This window comes from Varanus komodoensis, unplaced genomic scaffold (genome assembly GCF_004798865.1).
Source record: "Varanus komodoensis strain SLA01 unplaced genomic scaffold, ASM479886v1 scaffold3, whole genome shotgun sequence".
In the NCBI taxonomy this organism is placed as follows: domain Eukaryota; kingdom Metazoa; phylum Chordata; class Lepidosauria; order Squamata; family Varanidae; genus Varanus; species Varanus komodoensis.
The window spans coordinates 58,487,663-58,507,284 of NW_025335761.1; the positions used below are offsets into that span (position 1 = coordinate 58,487,663).

The following is a 19,622-nucleotide window of genomic DNA, read 5'->3' on the forward strand; positions in this document are numbered from 1 at the left end:
CACATGGTGAGCTATACATGTTCAGGCACTTGAGGAGGTGGTTACTGGGGTTGCTAACATGCGCCTGTCCTTCCGAGGCAGTGCATTTGAACCCTGAGCGGGGGTGAAGCTCGCCACTGCAAGCACCTGTGGAAAGAGAGTTGTCACCCTGCCACCGCAGAGCATTTTTCAGGACTGGAGAGGCTTGAGGATTCTCCCAGGCATTCTTGGAAAGGCCCCAAAATCAGGAAGGCTTGGGACCACAACTCTTGATGGAGCGGCTGTCCCAGCTGCAATCTACCCACACACCAAGATCAAAATCTGGGGCTTTCCTCTGAGGGAGGCTCAAGGGGGAGCGACAAGAGGAAGGGCCTTCTTTGTGGCGGCCCCTCATTTATGGAATGACCTTTCCACTGAAGCCGACCAAGTGCCAATTTTGTCATCTTTTGGATGCCGAGTTTAGATGGTCCTTTATGGCTTTGAAAGGTATACTTGGCTTAGGCAGGACAGAAATGAAATTAAAAATATAAATAGACCTTGTGCCTTCTTCTGGGCTTAGGAAACGGGCAGGGGGTCTTAGCAACTTTGGGCTGTGGCTCAGGAAATAGTGCACAGCTCACATTTTTAGCACCCCCATGCAATGATCATACATGCAGGTATGTTTGTTTGCAGTGTCCCTTTGCGTGCTTGTACAAAGGCAAGGGCTGCAGAGCTAATTTGCATGACTTTGCAGCTCCTGAAGGGTCTTTTTTACTTGTTTGGGTCAGGATTAAAATCACAGGGCTGCAATGCGGCAACTGAACAAATTCCAGAGTGCAAGATGCAGTAAACTATATGCCCAGTGTCTGGGCTGATCACCTACCTGGACTTTGCACTGGCTTTAACATCAGGCCAAATCGCGCTTTAGCACTATATGAGTAAGACTTGAAAGAAGCTGAGCGCTCCGTCGCCTCCCACCTTGCACATTTTGCACCCTTGATCTCGGTTTGTGGCGACTTGCAAGCAGCCACCCATAATTTATATTTTCCCTTCAAATCAGGGTCAGAAAGGAGGTTTTGATTCTAGGGATGAGAGAAAAGCTGGTTGCTTACCTGTAACTGATGTTCTTCGAGTGGCCATCTGTGCAGTCACACATATGGGTGCTGCGCCTGCGCAGTGCCTTTGGCCAAAAGATTGCAAGCTAACGGTTTTTGGCGGGAAAGCTCCACTCCCCCTCCCCCATAGCCTATAAAGAGCGGAGCGTCCGCCATTTTGTTCAGTCTTTGACGACCGAACCTACGCCCCCATATGGAAAAAACGGTCACTACTAGATGAGAAAAAAATCGGTACTGTGAAAAAAGGGAAAGCATCGGTACCGACAAATCTGTCCACTCACTGACACCGACACCGAGCGGGGCTGGTGGGTGGGTTGTGTGACTGCACAGATGGCCACTCGAAGAACATCAGTTACAGGTAAACAACCTGCTTTTCTTCGTCGTGGCCTCTGTGCATCACACATATGGGTAGATTAACAAGCCTACCATAATGGAAGAGGGGAGGTGCCCTCAACAAAGAACAGATGAAAGAACGGCTCTGCCAAAGGAGCAATCTTGCTGAGCCCAAACGTCTAGACGATAATGTCTGGCGAAAGTGCAAGGGTTCGCCCAAGTAGCAGCTCGACATACATCGTCAATCGGGACTCCCGATGCGAAGGCAGATGAGGCAGCAACTGCCCTAGTCGAATGGCTTCGAGGGGCTGTGGGTAATTCAATCTTAGTCAGTTGATAGGATAAAGTGATAGTATGGACTATCCACTTGGAAAGTCTCTGTGGAGTGACTGGAGCGCTTTGATCTCTGGTAGAATATTTAATGAATAGTCTATTTGAGCGCCGAACAGATTCAGTCCTAGATCAGTAGAAGGCTAAGCAGCGCCGAATGTCAAGTGAGTGCAACGACCTTTCTAACGGAGTCGATGGAGACGGAAAAAAGGCAGGCAAGACAATATCCTGTCCCATATGAAAAGATGTGGCCACATTAGGAAGAAAAGATGGATCGAGCCACAAGATGACCTTTTCTCTGTGAAAATTCAAGTAAGGAGGGTCTATGCAGAGAGCGCAGAGCTCACTGGCCCTTCGGGCTGCGGTAACCGCCACGCGAAACGCTGTCTTCCATGAAACCAGACGTAAATCGACTGTTGCCAATGGTTTGAAAGGAGCTCTTGTAAGTGCTTGCAAAACAACAGAGAGACTCCAGGTAGGCATTACTGGCCTGATTGATGGATTAAGATTATGAAGACCCTTAAGAAACCTCTTACTAGTAGGTTGAGAGAAGATGGGTGATCCGTCCACCATGCCACAATGATAGGCGATTGCCGCCTATACACTTCATTTGAAGATGGTTTCAGTACGGAGTGGTGCAGTTCTAATAAGAACTGAAGGATTTGCTGTATCGATGATGTAAATGGAGAGAACGAACGAGACTCGGCAAAGGTGGAAAATAGTCCCCATTTAGTCACGTAGGACTTTCGCGTAGATGGCTTTAAAGCAGAATCAAGGATGTGTTGAATATCCGGATGAAAGGTTGTCGGATTTGACGGATCAATCTTCAGATCCGATGGTGCTGGAGGAACAAAAGAGGAAGTAGCGCTGAACGCAGCAGATTCGAAGGCAGGATTCGAACCACTTGAAGTTGCCGTTGATACAGATGGCGCAAGGTTAGCTATCGGATTCGCCACGCTGTTAGGTTCAACGCCGCCCCGAGGCTTCGGCAAGGGGCGGCATAGAAATGTTCTAATAATAATAATAATAATAATAATAATAATAATAATAATAATAATAATGATAGTAAATCTGGTGAAGCGTACCGTCCTGTTGGGTTATGAGGTATGGAAGCAGTGGAAGATGAAGGTATTCCCCATGAGAGATGTCGAGCAGTGTAGCAAACCAATGTTGGCGTAGCCACCAAGGGGTAATTAGTATCCCCGTGGCCCGATCGTGTACTATCTTCGCTATGACTCTCATCATAAGAGGAATCGGCGGGAAGGCGTAAAAGTTCAGGTTGTTCCATGGGATCATGAAGGCGTCCCCTAGGGATCCGTACCCGATTCCCGCTCTCGAACAGAAAGCATCACACACCTTGTTCTGTTGGGTGGCGAACAAGTCCACGTCAGGGAACCCCCAGCAATGAAAAAGATAGTCGCGTGTCTGAGGATCTAGCTCCCATTCATGAGAGATGAACATGCGCCTGCTGAGGAGGTCCGCTTCCACATTGTCCGTACCAGCCAAATGGACTGTCATTAGTGCAACATCTCTCGGAATGCACCAGTCCCAAATCTGCATAGAAAGTCTGGCCAGAGTCGGGGACTTCGTTCCGCCTTGTTTGTTCAGATAAAAGATGGTGGCTATGTTGTCCGAAGTTATCTGAACGACCCGATGCTGGAGAACATCTTCGAAAGAACGCAGGGCTTTGAATACCACCAACAGCTCCAGGAAGTTGATATGATTCGTGGATTCTCGATGAGTCCATGTGCCCTGGGTATAAAGGCCGGAGCATACTGCTCTCCATCCCAGAAGAGATGCGTCAGTACTGAGGGTTATTGACGGGCATCAGGGCCTGAAGAGAACCCCAACAGTCAGATTGGCTGGAACCGACCACCAGAGTATTGAATGGAGCACCAAGGATGGGATTCGAATCAACTTCGACGGTGAGTCTCTCTGTGGGTGGAACATCTTGTTGAAAAGTAGTTGTAAAGGACGAAGTCGAAGTCTAGCGTGTGGCACCACAGCAACCGAGGAAGCCATATGTCCCAGAAGCCTCTGGATGGACTTTGCCGGAACCGTCCCGTCTCGTCGCATTCGATGGATGTGGCGAGCAAGAGTCTGTTGTCTGTCCTGAGGAAGGAAGGCTTTTCCCAGCATCCAATCCAAATGGGCTCCGATGAAGATAAGCGTCTGCGTCAGAAGAAGATTTCTCGGTATTAATGCATAGGCCCAGATCATCTAATAAGGCATAGGTTGTATGGATGGATGCGAGGAGTCCTTCCCTGGACTGGGACACCAGAAGCCAGTCATCAAGGTAAGGGTAAATTTGTATGCCTTGGAGGCGTAGGAAAGCGTAGACAGGGGCCATACATTTGGTGAACACTCTCGGAGTGGTGGCCAGACCGAAAGGTAGAACCATACATTCGTATAAATGGGGTGCAACAGCAAAACAAAGGAAACGCCTATAACTCGGTTGAATCGAAATGTGGAAATAGGCATCCTTCAAATCCAATGAGGCGAACCAATCCTCCTTCCTTAGCAGCGGCAAAATATTTTGAAGGGTGGTCATTCGAAACTTTTTTGTCACTATAAATCGATTCAGATTTCATAAGTCCAAAATCGGACGTAGACCATCATCCCGTTTCGGGACTGCAAAATACCTGGAGTAGAATCCGTGGAGTCTGTCAGGTGGAGTTACTTGATGAATCGCTCCTTTACGAAGCAGTTGTTGTATTTCATCATGCAATACCGGTGAGCATGATGTAAAACGGATCGGACTTGATGGAGGAACGATGTCGAATTCTATCCGATAGCCGTGCTGTATGATGGATAATACCCACCAGTCAGATGTGATGGACTCCCAAATGGGGAGTCGGCTTTTCAGCCAGTCCCCAGATGAGAGGGGGGTGGGAATGGAAGGGATCAGAGGAATGGTTCACCAGTCCCGTCAACGCTGCCTCCTATCTCCGTCATAATGGCGACGGCCCTGCAGATAGCGTTGCTGGGGCTGTTGATGGAGGCGTTGCTGTTGCTGTGGCTGGTGTTGGGGCTGTTGTCTAGCTGATACGGTTGTCTATAGGATGGATGGGTCCATGCCCACTTACACCTAGTTTGAGTCTGAAGCTCCATCCGCCTGGCCGTCATGCGGGACTCATGGAGTTTCTTCATCGTGCGGTCAGTTCTAGAGTGGAAAAGCCCGGACCCGTCAAAGGGCATTTCCTCAATCCTCCGTTTAGTCTCCTCCGGGAAGTTGGAATTCCTTAACCAGGCATGTCTGCGGAGAGAGATGGCACCGACCAAGGCTCTCGAGTCCGTGTCCACATGATGCCTGGCTGTGGACAACTGCTGAACGGCGACCTGCATCGCCTCCTTGATAAGTACCTTCGCCAGGTCACCCTGGTGGTCCGGGAGGGTTGAGATGATGTTGTGGAGGCGCTGCATGATGAAGTATTGATACCTCGCCAACGTCGCCTCGTAGTTGGAAATGCGCAGCCCCAGGCCTGAGGCTGCATAGACTCGCCTGGCCAGGGAGTCGATCTTTCATCCCTCCTTGTCCCTTAGTGTGGTGTGGCCTCTCGCCTCTCTGCTCTGGGAGGACTCCACCACGACCGAGTTCGGCTTGGGGTGGCGGAGGAGGAAGGGAATGTCCTCTTCCCGAACCCGGTACATGGATTCGGACCTCCGAGACGTGGGTTGAGGGTGAGAAGGCAAGTTCCAGGGTTGCGTCATCGCCTGTCATAAGGTGGTGATCAGGGGCAGGACGATGGAGGTGGACTGCTCCCCGCGGACGACGTCGTAAAACTTGTCCGTAGTGGGTCCTGGACGCTGGACGGCGTTGATGTCAAGGGACTGGACAAGCCGGGACATCAGCTCCGCAAAGGAGACATGTGATTCGTCCGGTGACGCAGGGCCCTGGGAGGTCACAGCGACGTCAGGGGAGGTTGAATCGACCTCTGAACCGTTGGAGTCAGCACCATAATACAGAGGAGCCGATGACGAGGACTCCACCGGAGAGACGGACCGGCTACTCTCATCCCGAGGAGGTAACGGGGATGCACGCCTCGGACCCAAGGAAAGTGGACAGTGGCGGGAAGGCGGTGAAGACCAACCCCTAGGTGCGGGGTAGTACCCGACGGAGTGTGGATCGACCCAGGCTTGATAGTAGGAATGGTGCCATCCCTCGGAGCGCTGTTCCATGCAGCGACTCCTTCGGCTCCTAGGCGGGGACATCTCCACATCCGCCTCCATTGTGGCTGCGGGCATAGGTGTGGGCGACCCAGCCCTGGGGGGAGAATCTTGAATTTCCCCATCAGAAATTGACCCCCGCTGTAGAGTTGGAAGCGGCTCAGCAGGAAGGTCAGCCACATGGCCAGGGGACCCTTGAGGGGTGACCCTCATAGCCGCCTGAAGCACCGGTTCGGGTGGAGTGGGTACAGTGACTGCCGCCGGTACCAAGGGGGCTGTCGAACCCGCCAGTTTCGGAGCCTTCTCCTTCCTGGCTTTCTTTGCTGATTTGTCGATTTCGGCATGCTTACGCTTCTCGTGCTTTTTCTTTGGAGAAGCAGGTGGAGCCCCCATGGTAGACGTGCCTTCGTCCGAAGGGCGTGAGGGCGGAGCCACCGTAGCAGAGCCAGGCTTCGGAGCGACAACGAGTGGGTCCGACTGCATGAGAGCCCGATCCCACAAGAGCCTCCGCAGACGATTCTCACGGTTCTTCCTGGCCTGCTTAGAGAAGGCCAGGCAGTGAGAGCGTTTATCAGTCCTATGCCCCTCCCCCAAGCAGAGGAGGCATAGGTCATGCAGGACGGTCGGAGACATCTTAGACCCGCATTCCGTGCATTTGCGGAAAGCCGGAAAAAAATAGGAGATAGTACAGAGGGTAAGAATGTATTTTTGGTTGGTTTTTTTTTTTGTTTTTTTTTATAGAAGATCGAAAGAGAAGGTAGAACGATAGAGAACTATGAAAACTGACAAGAACTATAAGAACTAGCAAGAACTATAAGAACTAACAGGGCTATAACAACTGGGAGAGAACAATCGAGAACAAGAACAAGCCAGACGAGCAATGGTCAGAGCGAGAGCGAAAGCGGCACGAGGCACAGCGAACGGCGGTCGCAAAGACTGAACAAAATGGCGGACGCTCCACTCTTTATAGGCTATGGGGGAGGGGGAGCGGAGCTTTCCTGCCAAAAACCGTTAGCTTGCAATCTTCCGCCAAAGGCACTGCACAGGCGTAGCACCCATATGTGTGATGCACAGAGGCCATGACGAAGAACCACAAATTCTGGAACACAAGGAATTCTCTGAATTTCATGTTAAAGCTCGGTCTGGCTGACACCCATTCTCATTTGTGATCTGTGTGTTTGTGTGTGTTTAGTATATCTGAATGGTCAAAGTGTGCATTTTGAATGGGATGGCATTTTTAAGGAGTGTGTACTTCCCCGTACCACGGAACAAAGTGTGAAATTGCAAATGTGATACTGAACACTTTTAAAAATGCGCTTTAAAGTGTACATTTTAAAAAGTGGGCATTTCTTGTGCATTTTTTAAAGTACACTTTTTAGAAAGTGAACACTTTATCAAGTTTGGAGAACATGCGTTTGCAGATGAGGCTTTTCAAGCAATTTGTGAGTTGAACAAAATCATGCAATATCTGTTTGGGTCTGGCTTCTGCTCCTGGCTGCGGGGTCAGCACAACCCAGAGCCTGCCATTTCTTCTGACCTGGCAAGTGACCGATCACCTCTGGTGGCATGACCTGGTGGGACCAAGAGTCCGCGAAGGTTCATTCTTGAAGTGCCACTCCATGGTTTGCGATGGCATGAAATGCACCACTTTCGTCTTTTGAGAGGGCTCTTCTGGAGCCCTGCAATTCATCACATCCCTACCTGCAGCATCTCTCGAGCCGTACCTGGAGCTTCTCCATCTGGTTTTTCAGCATCTCGAATGTCATCACAGGAGGCCTGCTATGCTCCACGAGGTAAGAAGCGTGAGCAAGCATCAGGCTGACTTCACACCATGCCGCATCGTAAACCTTCCAGCTCTCTAACGCAGCGCCTGCCGAAGTCTTCAGCTGGGCAACCTGCAAACACAGGCAACGCTTCAAAGCAGAATGGCCACTTCTCCTTAATAAAGAACACTTACAAAATTACTTAGCAGGATGCTTGGGAAAAATGTACAAAGGACCCCCACAGTTAAAAGCTTAAAGACCCCCTACTGTAACAGTTCTATTTTTGTACTGCCTTCCAAATGCATGTTGGACCAAAAAAATATGACTAGAGGTATTTAGCAAATGAATATATAACTCACATCGGAGGTAATGGGACATGCTTCAGACTAGGCATTAAGGGAAAAATACCCACCCACGTGTATGTATGAGTGTGAAGTATCAGGATTAATCTCGTTATTAACTTAACGAGAGGCCAAGGGTCTGCAGTGCTGGTAGAGCTCATGCCAGGATATCTGCTTAGAGGGATAGGAATAGCCGCACAGGTTTTACTCTCTTGCAGCTGACATCGCAGCAGGAAACCTGGCAGATTCGCAGCTCCCGGAGGGCTTTAATTGCAGAAGGCTCTGATGGCTCAGCCACGAGTGCTTGTTCCATGGAGGATGATAATCACTGCAAATTGTTTTAGACTTCTGTGGAGGTCTCAGCTATCCGTTTTGCCCTGGTTATTGCCATGCAGGCTCCGAAGAAGCCTAGGAGCTCGTGTAATGCATTCCACCAGCTGAGAGAGCCACGGTGGCCTTGTGGTCTGGGAGTTCTGGTCTGGGATTCAGGAGACCTGGGTTCTAGTCCCCACTCGGCCATGAAGTTGAGGATGGCTTTGGGCCAGTCACTGGGTCTAACCTTACTTAGCTCCACTGCTGACACAGGGGGCAAACCAATGGGCCCCAGGAAGCACCTGTGAGCCCCCCGGAGGTTTCAGACTCCCCGGTCCAGGATCGGAGACAGTGCTCTAGTCTCTGAGCAGGGAACTGGAGCTAGGGACCTGTGTGGAATCTGCTTAGGAGGTAGCAAATCCATCGGATTCCCTGGTCTCAGCTCCCCACACTTGGGCTCACTCAGTCGCAGCTGTGCGTTGCAGCTCTTGGCCAGTACGCTGGATCTTCACAGAACAGAGCCCCTTGCAGCTTCTGCACAAGCGGAACCCACTTCCACATCACGCTCACCAGCATCTGTCTGTGCTCTTGCACATGATGTGGAAAACGCTTGTTTGAGGACTCCCTCTTGGCTCGGCTCGGCTCGCTTTCTGGGAGGAGGCCGAGCACAAGAGGAAGTCCACAAATGCTTGGGGGATGGATTCTGTCCGGTCTTCGTCTCAACCCTCTTTGCAGTTCCACTGCCTCCTCTTCCCTGCTGGCGCAACAGCAGCCACATGGGAAGCTCTCTGATACTGGGTACAAGACAGGAGAAAGAGGTGTTTTGGGGGACAGGGAGGGGAGAAGACTGGGGAGGCCAGGCTGGGAGCTAACCTGACTCCTGCCCAACCTCCTTCCTCCCCCCTCTGATGGCCCCTCCTCAGCCAGACAGGCAAAAAGCACAACTACGGAAAAATGCAGGGCAAGCAAACGGGGAGGCAAAAATTCCCCCTGCCCCCCGACCTGCCTAGGATGCCCCAAAGCCTCGAGCTGAAGAGAGCAACTGTTGGGAAAGGTTCAGCTACAGGTAGTTATGAAGGCAGCTGCAGCCCCCAGGTATTCTTGATGCGGAGGATCTCGGCTGGGTGCAACAACCTGCTTCAAAAGACACCTGGGTTGGGCAAGGAGAGCTGGAAAACGAGACCCAGCTTTGTTGTGAAATTCTGGCCAGCTCTGCAGGCGCACAGCTCCAGTGCAATTTGTGCAAATCGCACTAGAACCACATTGTTTTGGCCTTCCTGATTGCACAAATAGTGCAAGTAGCGTAACTGGCACCCATTTCCGTAGCCTAAAGAAAAAAAGGCATACACTGTTTTCGAGATAGGTGACTGTGAGCGTAACCATGAGTCAACATCTGAGTGGGGCTAAAGAAACAGAATCCGGGTGGCTAAATTTGTTTGATTTTCACCCGTCTCCCCAGATGTGTCACATAGCCCTTGTTGGGGGGCAGTGACTTCAAAGCCTGTGATTCGTGTCTACTCGTGAGGCAGAGGAACTTGCCTTCTGCACTTTGAGGGCAAGCATCACCCCAGCACGACAGCTTCGAGGCATTCCTCTCCCCCACAAAACCCCAACCCCGAGATTTCTTCTGCTCAGCCCTAGTTTTAAATTCCAGTTTGGCAAGAACTCAGTGAGATGCACTTTAGCCATCACCAACTTTTATCCATAGCCAAAAATCAAGGTAGTGACCTGGTTCTCAGCGCTGGTCCTCATTTCATCCAGATCATGGGCTCTCTTCGCGCTGCCTTCAGGAGCCTCTGCACCGTAATCTAAAGCCGTGTGGTTTTGCTTCAGCTGATCCACCTCCTTGGCTTTAATGGCAAGCTGATTTTCTAGCACCTGGAAGAGAGGAGTGGGGCGGGGGGCGGGTGAAGCTTCTTGGTGCACAGGTCAAATCTCAGTCCTTTTCAGCATCTGGCCCCAGGGCTGCTGCTTGAAGGAATCAATGCTAGGCAATCTGCTTAGCTGCAGAGAATCAATTCTTGTTGTTTTTATACCCGGACAAATAACAAGATCATGGAGAAACCACAAATATTGGAAAAACAGTGCTTTAGTTTTGGGAATAGAATTTGGAACTGCGGGTTAAACAGAACCCCAGGAAGAGCAGAGGGGGGGCATGCTGATGAACAATGGAAAGGGAATCATGGACAAGGGACCAGTCATGAAAGTAAAACAGGACATATTGCACTAGCTAGCTTTTAACCAATTCAGCTGTACAAAATAATATGCAGACGAGGACAAAATCTCCTGTGCGATAACAAAAGACATGGGGTGCCAATATCCAAATGCACGACTAGGTATCCTTGGTTTGGTTAAGGCTGGAATATAACTTAAGCAGAGTCTTGCTGGGTCAGGCCCAGGGCCCATCTATAGCTCAGCATCCCATTCCCACAGTGGCCAACTGGGTGCCCACGGGGACCCACAAGCAGGACACGAGCGCCACAGCCCACTCCAGCAGTGGTTAAGAGCTGGGACTGGGACTCAGGCGATCCGGGTTCGAGTCCCCGCTCAGTCATGGAACCAGCTGCGTGACTCTGGGCCAGGCACAGACTCTCAGCCCAGCCTACCTCACAGGGTTGTTGTTGTGGGGATAAGTGTGGAGAATGCCAGTGTGGTGTAGTGGTTAAGAGCATGGGACTGGGACTCAGGGGATCTGGGTTCTAGTCCCCGCTCAGCCATGGAGCCAGCTGGGTGGCTTTGGGCCAGTCACAGACTCTCAGCCCAGCCTACCTCACAGGGTTGTTGTTGTGGGGATAAGATGGAGGAGGAGAATGATGTAAGCTGCCTTGAGCCCTTTGTAGGGAAAAGGCAGGATATAAATCGAAAAATCAAAAAAACCAAAAATAAATGTACCCCAGTAAATGGTGCACAGCCCAATACTGGTGGTACCATAGAGCCATCAAGACTAGTGGTCACTGACAGTCTTCCCTTTCATGAACATGTACAATCTTCTTTAAATGCATTAAATATGTGGAAATCTCCACCAAAGTGGGGAAAACCTTCTACAGAGTAAACTCTACTCTGCTAATGAATGCACTAATGGCCACTAAAGTTCTGCTTCAAATCCCACAGGATTTGCACCGGGAGCAGGCAGAAGGACTCCGTGGGGAGCAAGACATGGCAAGCCACTGAATGCTTGACTGGCCAACAGAATAACGTGTGTTTGTGAGCAAACAACCAACCCAGTGTGGCTTATGCTTTGGTGGCTTGTTGGGACATACGAACTGGCCTTAAAAAGTATTGGGAAGGGAGAACTCTATCTGCCTTAAGAACCTTGGAAGAACGGTGAATTATAAATGGATAAATAAAAGCATCAGAGTACAGCAACAGAAAAGTATTTAGATATTTCTAAAGACCTTCTAGCATAGCTGGGCAAAGTCAATGAAAATGTGAGCACTTTAATGGCAAGCTTGCCATTAGGATGAGGGTTAGATGCTCTTTGCTACTCCCTCTGATAAGAAGCAGGAGCATAAATTGTGCAAATTAAGCACATGTTCTAAACATGCTTCATTTGAATAACTGATATAGATCGCAGTCCTCCAAATTTCTCAGTGTAAAATGTGATGTACTTGGGATAATCATTTATTTTATGGCACACATGCATGATTTATTTTAAAAAAGCATAAAAACACGGCCTTTTTTCTCATGTTCTTTTTAAAAGTTTTGTTCTATGATCTTGAAAAATTCTTCTTGGCATTATTTAACTTTTCTCTTCCCCTTCCTCTCTCCCCTACTGAGTGTACCTGCTCACTGAGAGAGTTTCAGTCTGTCCTTTATTTATTCACAGAGCTTTTTAACTAAACTAGCTGGAATGGATCCCTCAGTCCTTGGGCTAGAAAAAGCAAAGACACCCCAGGGCTTGGTAAAACATCACAAAACTACCCACTACTTTGTTACTGCTGCAACAGAAAAGAAAGAGTTTGGTAACCATGGCAATTTAAGAAATGAAATACAGCCCCTATGAAGAAGGAGACAAGGGAGCCACAGCAAACATGCTTTGCTATTGTTATTTCGAGAAGAAGGGCTAACCTGGCAAATCAGTTCAATGCTCATCCCCTTTTACAGAAGTCATCCAAGTCCCAGTTCAAAACAATACTGTGATACACAATCTATATATAGACTGATGGTAAAGGAAAGCTCTGCTTTAGAGAGAATCTAATTTGACAGTCAGGGAGGCATAGTGGGTAGAGAAAGTGGTGAGACAGTGAGGCCCTTTCCACCAGTCTGGCTGGGCACAACTGCCATTTGGCTCCTCCAGCAACAGCTATCCCATTCAGACAGTATATGAAGCTGTATGTAATTGCATGCATAATATGGTGTCTGAGTTTTCCTCTTCCCTCCTGCTCCCGTTTTCCTCTTGTGACATCCCTGGCAGCTTGTAAGCCTATATGAATTTTTATACAGTGCCTAAAAGAAGTATAAGATGATGGTGATCAAAAGCATCAACAACATCAGGATATTCCATGCAATTCTACATGTTGTAAAAATAAAGATTATTTAAAACAGCAACAATATTGGGATAGAGTAGGAAGAGGGAGGTCTAAGTTTGCATCACCTGTCAGTGATGGAACTGATCGATTAAGCTCAGCCTATCAGTTTCTCTTAGCCTAACCTTCTTTACAGGGCTGTTGCGAGGATAAAATGGGCAAAGGAAGAACATCGCACTGCCCTGAGCTCCATGGAAGAAAAAAAGGGTTTTTTTAAAGGTCCCATGTGATAAACATAATTCTGGAATTCAGAAAACAGGCAGAGAAGGACGGCTTACACTGCACTCTCTTGCTGTGTCCTCTGCGAGGATGGAGCTGGATGGCTTCTCCACCTGGCTGAGCCTTCGGCTTTGTGCTTCCAGCCACCTGCTCAAAGACTGAGCTCTGCTTTCGTTTTCAGTGACAGCCTCCAAAATGCACTCCAGTTCTTTTTCCTGCAGGTTGGAAATGCAGCTGTGGTTTGCATCGTATTGGACAGAAAGGCAGCTAAGCCCTCTCAGGGCAAAAGCCATGAAACCAGGTAGCTTTTATTCGCCTGCTCCTTGTTTTACAACATGCTCAGGGGTTGCCGGACATGTTTTACATTGTTATTGTACCAAGAAATTTGGAATCGCAAGAGTTCCTAAGAGCATATCCAGACAGCGACTTTCTGTGCTCCCCACTGGAGTGAGACGTGGTATTAAAGCGAGAGGTTAGGAGGCAGGCGTGTAAGGGCTTTTCCACAGTCAACTGCACTGGCTACTTGTTCCAGTCTGGGCTGAGTTCAAGATTTTGGCTAGCCCTAAACAGCTTAGGCCACATTATCTTAGGAAAAGCCTTGCTTCATACACACCTGCCCACTGTTTAAGATCATCAATGGAGTTCCCCTCCAGGTCCCTCTTGCTTGGAAGGCCAAGGGGGAGGTGGCAAGGAGCAGAGCCTTTTTCGTGGGGGCACTCCAGTTATGGAATGCTTTGCCATCGGGAGATAGTAAAATAAGAAATATATAGGGATTGTCAAAATGTTAATGACTATGTTAGGGAATTTGTGCATTGGTTAATTCATTCAGATTTATGCAAGCATACTAAAACAGTGAATACAAATATTAAATGTACAAGGAAATACACTTAATATTTCATTTTGTTTCAGGATAAACAGATCCATCCATGAAACAGTTATTACAGGTGAAGTAGCACCTCTTTTTTTTTCTTTTTTGTTTAACTTAGAATGGAGAAAAATGGCACCAAAGCCAGAAGAACACCAAATGATCAGCAAGTTGGGAAAAGGACAGGGCCAGGAGAAGGAGGCATGGCCTTTTGGAGAGGGCCGCATTTGGCCCTTGGCCCTCAGCTTCCTCACCTCTGCATTAGTACTCATGGATGGAACTAGCGCAGCGGTGGCAAACCTATGGCACACGTGGCGGAGCGGGCACACAGAGCCCTCTCTGTCGGCACGCGAGCCAAGTCGCCCCAGCATCACCCCAGCAGCCGAGCATCAGATAACAGCGCACACAGGGGCCGTGCGCATGCTCGGAAAGGAGTAGCGGTGCCAGGCGATGACGTCCTGAGCCATGACTCATTAGCTGTGACTCGTCCGAGCTTTCACATGGCCGGTAAGTGTGCTGCCAAGGAGATATATATATTTATATTTGCTTGGACTGGCTGTGAGTTGTAAAACCTCAGTATTCAGGTTTTATTGAGGTGTTGACATTTTGCGATAAGTAAGTGGGTGTTGGGCTGCAGTTTGGGCACTCAGACTCTAAAAGGTTCACCATCACTGAACTAGAGGAATGTTGAACATGGATGGAGTGCAGGGCCTGAATGTGTACAGGGTGTCGGGGGGCGCCTTCACCTAGATTTCTGCTCTTCCCCAAAAAGCTTCCACCTGGGCCAATCTGGATGCAATCCAAAGTGGCAAGACCCCTTCGGGTAAGATGCAGAATGCACCTTCTGAAATCAGAAACACTCCTTTTGCGCATGGGAGTGACTGAGATCCAGCTGAGTTTCTCCACTGTCGGAAAAGAGGGAGGCAATTCCTACCCGTTCCCCCAGTGGCCCTGCAACCTCACCAGCAGCGGCTCCAATTTATACCCTCTGGACAAAGCACTACGAAGGAAAATCGAACCTTTCCGTGCAGGGCCCCTTGCAATCTATGCCACTTCAGATTCATTTCCCCAAGAAGTTCCGCAAACGCCGTCCGCTCATAACGTTTGCTTTCAACATCACAAGTCGTCAGCTGCAGCAGCGACTGGTTGACATGATCAACTACCCACTGTTTGAAGTTCATTTCCATCAGGTATGCCTGGAAAAATACAGACAGCCCGTTCTCAAAACAAAGGAATGACGCCCCCATGCAGAAAACACCATGCTGACCATCCTTCTACTTATCTGGCATTCAGGAAAGCATTAATACAGGGGAGAACTTTTACCCACAATCTCTGCGATCGTTTGGGAAGGCTTAGCCCAGTGGGGGCAAACCTATGGCACCCGTGCCGCAGCGGGCACGCAGAGCCCTGTCGGCACGCGAGCCAAGTCGCCCCAGCATTGCCCCAGCAGCCGAGCATCGGATAACAGCGCACACAGGGGCCGTGCGCAAGCGCGGAAAGGAGTAGCTGCGCCAGGCGATGACGTCAGGAGCTGCGACTCATCAGCTGGGACTTGTCCGAGCTTTCACATGGCCAGTCAGTACGCTGCCAAGGTTATATATATATTTGCTTGGACTGGCTGTGAGTTTTAATACATTTGATTTTATTAACACAAGATTGTAGCTTTGAACTTTCTTATGAAAAACTGAAATTTAATATCTAAGATTTCGCAAAGAGATGTTCTAATTAAGAGACTGAGATTCTTTTAATGTTGTGCTGTCCCTCTGGCATATTTGAATCTGTAGTGTTGGCACTTTATGATAAATAAGTGGGTTTTGGGTTGCAGTTTGGGCACTTGGTCTCTAAAAGGTCCGCCATCACTGGCTTAGCCGAATACTTATGGAATGTGGTCTCAAAATGAATGTATTGGCAAGCTCAAGAAAACATCTGTTCTGGTTTAATTGGTATATTTTATATCGCTTCTACATTTGTTGCTGTGACTGCCCAGAGAGGTGTGGCTGTTGGGTGGTATAGAACTTGGATACAATGAATGAATGAATGAATGAATGTTAGGGAGAAGGATTTTCCCCCCTGACTTTTCAATCTTAATGCAAACTCCTTTATTAGGAGCGTGATAGACATTTGGGGCAGTTCTGCTGAGATGCTCCTGCCACAAAGTGCGTCCACAGGAGGTGCTGAAGAGGCTCATGTGAAGGAAGGAAGGAGGCCTAAGGAAGGACTGGGGCAAATCCTAGGGGAGCCTGTCCTGGTAGCATCCGCAGACTTCTTCTTCCCAGTCCCGCAGAGGGAGTCTGCGGACGCCCACGCCACAAAGGCCGTGCAGCCACGAACCTTCTTCTGTGTCAAGTGCCACAGTGCAGAGGGCTGCTGCAGGGAGCGTGGACAAGCGGCGCCGCTTGTACCGTGGTGCTGCTTGCACGGGGCTCCATTCCTGGCGAGCCCTGAGGACCAGCCCTCGCGCATGTCGGGTGCAGCAGCTCAGTCAGCCTCTGGCAGAGGCGAGGAGGGACTCTGCTCGGACGGATTCCCGGGGAGTGCCTGGGAACGCTGGGCGCACTTGCCAAAAACTTGGGCTCCGGGCCACTTGCAAAGCGGTCCAGAGTCTAGGGAGCCAAGCCCAGGGAATCTGATGAATCCCCGCTCCCAAATGCATTCCTCAGACATCCCTAGCTTAAGGTGTAAGAATCTGGGGACAGAAAGTGGGGGTTGCAGCCAGAAGGGCCCCAGCTTGGGGCAAAGCACTACTCTGTACACCAAAGACCCCGGGTTCATGCCCTGCCTCTACATGCAAAGCTGACAGCGACTGCTGCCAGTCAGAGCAGACAGCATTGAGCGAAGGTGCCAAAGGTCTGGCAGGGATTCTGGCAGCTTCCTGGGTTGCTAAGGATGCAGCTGAGAGGTGGCACCACTAGAGCCGCGGTGAAGATGCTCAACCCCAGGAGGACACCCTGATGTGGCTTGTCCAGGCCTCCGTCCATCCTAGAAGGGCAGAGCAGGAAGGGAACCCCGCTGGCCTCTGCCATCAGTGAGCAGACCGAGAGCCACTGGGGGGCTGCTTCTTTTGCCTCCAGGAAGATCACGGTCAGAGTGACCCTCCTGCTCAGAGAAGGAGCAGCTGCAGAGAGCCTGCTTCCCTCCTCCCTGCCAGAAAAGGCCTGTCTAAGAACACAGCAGCTGTGAAACTGCGCTCGAGTCTACAGTTTTCCTCCTCCCTTCCAATCCGTTTTCCTCTCATGCTGGGATGCTCAGGGTGGAAGCTGTGGGCTGCTCTGGGAGTCCTTTTGGCTAACGACACTTTTAATAGCTAAATAAATGCATATGCTGCTCCCGCGCCCCCTGCCTCTCTCAGGATGGCTCTCAGACATGAAACGGCAAGAGCACAGGTGCAGCATGGAGCGCCACCTGGTTCGTCTGCGCAGCTGCTGACAGAGCCAGTCAAACACCTGGCAGCAGTTGCGTGGCACCTCCCTGCGCCCTGGGAAGCCTGGAAGAGGTGGAAAGGGAGGGCAGGAAGGCGACCCAGGCGGAGCAAAAGCGGCCCTCACACCCCGGGCGTGCGTGTCCACTGGCTCTTACGACCCCATAAAGGAAGCCTTGGAAGTACAGGGACAGGGCGAGGCTGCTGTGGACACGGCGTTTTGCGGGCACGCATTCCTCAGGTGGCAGAAAGAACGGCACGTGACAACAAAGCACCATTTCCTCCAGGCATGTAGCACAATTCGGACAGCGCTCCATCCGACGGGGGGCTTAGCCCACCCCCGGCGGCTGCGCCTTCCTCATGATCCCCGATTCAGCCTCTTGAACCTTTTTCCCTCCCAAATCGTGAATCAGTTTCTAGGCCTCTCATTCTCCTTGCGCTCTGCTCACCTTGTATTTCTTAAGAAGGCCGTTCACTTGGCTTGCGGGACTCTGCAAACTGACGGGGGCCTCGTTTTCTCTCTGCTGGTCAACGTGGCTCATCCAGGCAATTAATTCTGCAATGGCCTCATGAGAGGGCAGCTTTGCCATCAGAAGCTGGCCAGAAAAGAGGCAATTCATCTTTATTTGTTTAGTTCTTCACAGGTTAAAAACAACTGTATTCTGAAATGGCAGAAATGCAACCCCCCCCCGAAAAACTTTGCACAAAGCATGGATATTTCTGAGACTGCAAGAATCACTTACAAAGGGAAGGGGCAGAGAGAGAAGAACGCACAGGGAATGCATACTAGTGCAAACGCACAAAGAAACACAGAAACAGAGCGAGTCAGAAGGGGTCTCCCGGGCCATCTAGTCTGACCCCCGGCTCCAGCCAGCTCCACTCACGACATGCCCACCATGTGGAACTGCGAGGATGGAAGCTGGAACTGTCCCTTGACTGTGCTGCTTCAGATTCACATGGGCCCCACATTACCAAATGCTTCTCCATGCAGCACAAGCAGCTGCAGGAAAGGCTGGCATCCCATCTCTGACTTTGCAAACATGCCCTGCGATCAGAGCTGGAACGGCCACCTCAAAGCACCTGCCCTCCATCCTTGCAGCTGGCACAGTTCTTTCTGCACCAGCCGCAGATCCAAGGGCACCAGGCAGAACCGTGTGTGTCTGTGCAGGCAATGCAGGGGGAATGGGGAAGGGGGGAATGAAGTCCTGGTGGGATATGCCAGGCGCTTGTCTTCCTTGCAAACAGGGGGGAAATGCCTGGATTTGGCTTCTAAGTATTTTGCTGGACAGAAGCAGGGGATGATCATCGGCTTCACATTCCTTCCACCCTTGATAGGATGCCTATAAACCTGAGTTCAGAGAGCTGTAGGCAGCTATGCTGCATCAGAATGTAAGTAAATGAGTAAATGCTCAGTTTGTAGAAATCCAGCTTTTCAGGGAGAAGAATTGCGGTCTGGCTTTTTTCCTATCACCCTGTAATTCTCCTTGCAGAGGCCTTTTCTCCTTTGGGTACACAGTCGGAAAGCAAGCATTCCATAAACCACAACAGTGTAAGGGTATCATGTTCATATGAACCACCCAAAATGGCCCATGCAGATGCAACCGTGGTGAAAAGCTGAGATGCTGAGGAAGATACGGCTGCCACTATCACCTCTGCAACATGCAAGGAAATCAAACAAGGGTGCTGTGGGTGCTATGCAGAATCCAGTGTGGTGTAGTGGTTAAGAGCGTGGGACTGGGACTCAGACGATCTGGGTTCGAGTCCCCGCTCAGCCATGGAGCCAACTGGGTGGCTTTGGGCCAGTCACAGACTCTCAGCCCAACCTACCTCACAGGGTTGTTGTTGTGGGGATAAGATGGAGGAGGAGAGATGATGTAAGCTGCCTTGAGCCCTTTGTAGGAAAAAGGCAGGATATAAATCCATAAATAAAATAAATAAATAAATCCCAGGGAAGATGTACCCAGGGACAATTTGATACTGACTCTGTTCTTGTAAGCAGGATATTATGCAGGCCCGGAGGCCAAGACATGGGAGGCTGTGAAAGCCTGAAGCCACAGCACAGCCACACAAGAATGCAGCCCTTAGGCCCCCAAATAGTGTGCCATGAGCTATAACTTGGGGCAAGCCAATGTATTAAACAAACAAACCATGCATCCTTCTCCCAAAGGATTCTGGCCACTTGGGTGAGATGGCTGAAAAGTCTCCTGACCAGCTCTAATCCCCACAACCCTCACGGAACTAGAGTCCACGCGGTTCCTGTGCAGCAAAGAAATCT

The 19,622-nt window shown here is 50.1% G+C and overlaps 1 protein-coding gene across 11 annotated transcripts in view; it reads right to left on the reverse strand.

Moving 5' to 3' along the window:
* The window catches only part of SYNE2 (spectrin repeat containing nuclear envelope protein 2), a 289,020-nt gene that overhangs the window by 68,757 nt on the left and 200,641 nt on the right, over positions 1-19,622 (reverse strand). For all 11 annotated transcript variants that reach the window (XM_044435616.1, XM_044435614.1, XM_044435613.1 and 8 more), the window contains 5 exons: positions 17,797-17,943; positions 14,949-15,125; positions 13,124-13,279; positions 10,048-10,197; positions 7,628-7,798 (listed from right to left, as the gene is read on the reverse strand). In XM_044435616.1, the coding sequence (XP_044291551.1) occupies positions 7,628-7,798; positions 10,048-10,197; positions 13,124-13,279; positions 14,949-15,125; positions 17,797-17,943 (801 nt within the window). The remainder of the gene's footprint in view (positions 1-7,627; positions 7,799-10,047; positions 10,198-13,123; positions 13,280-14,948; positions 15,126-17,796; positions 17,944-19,622) is intronic.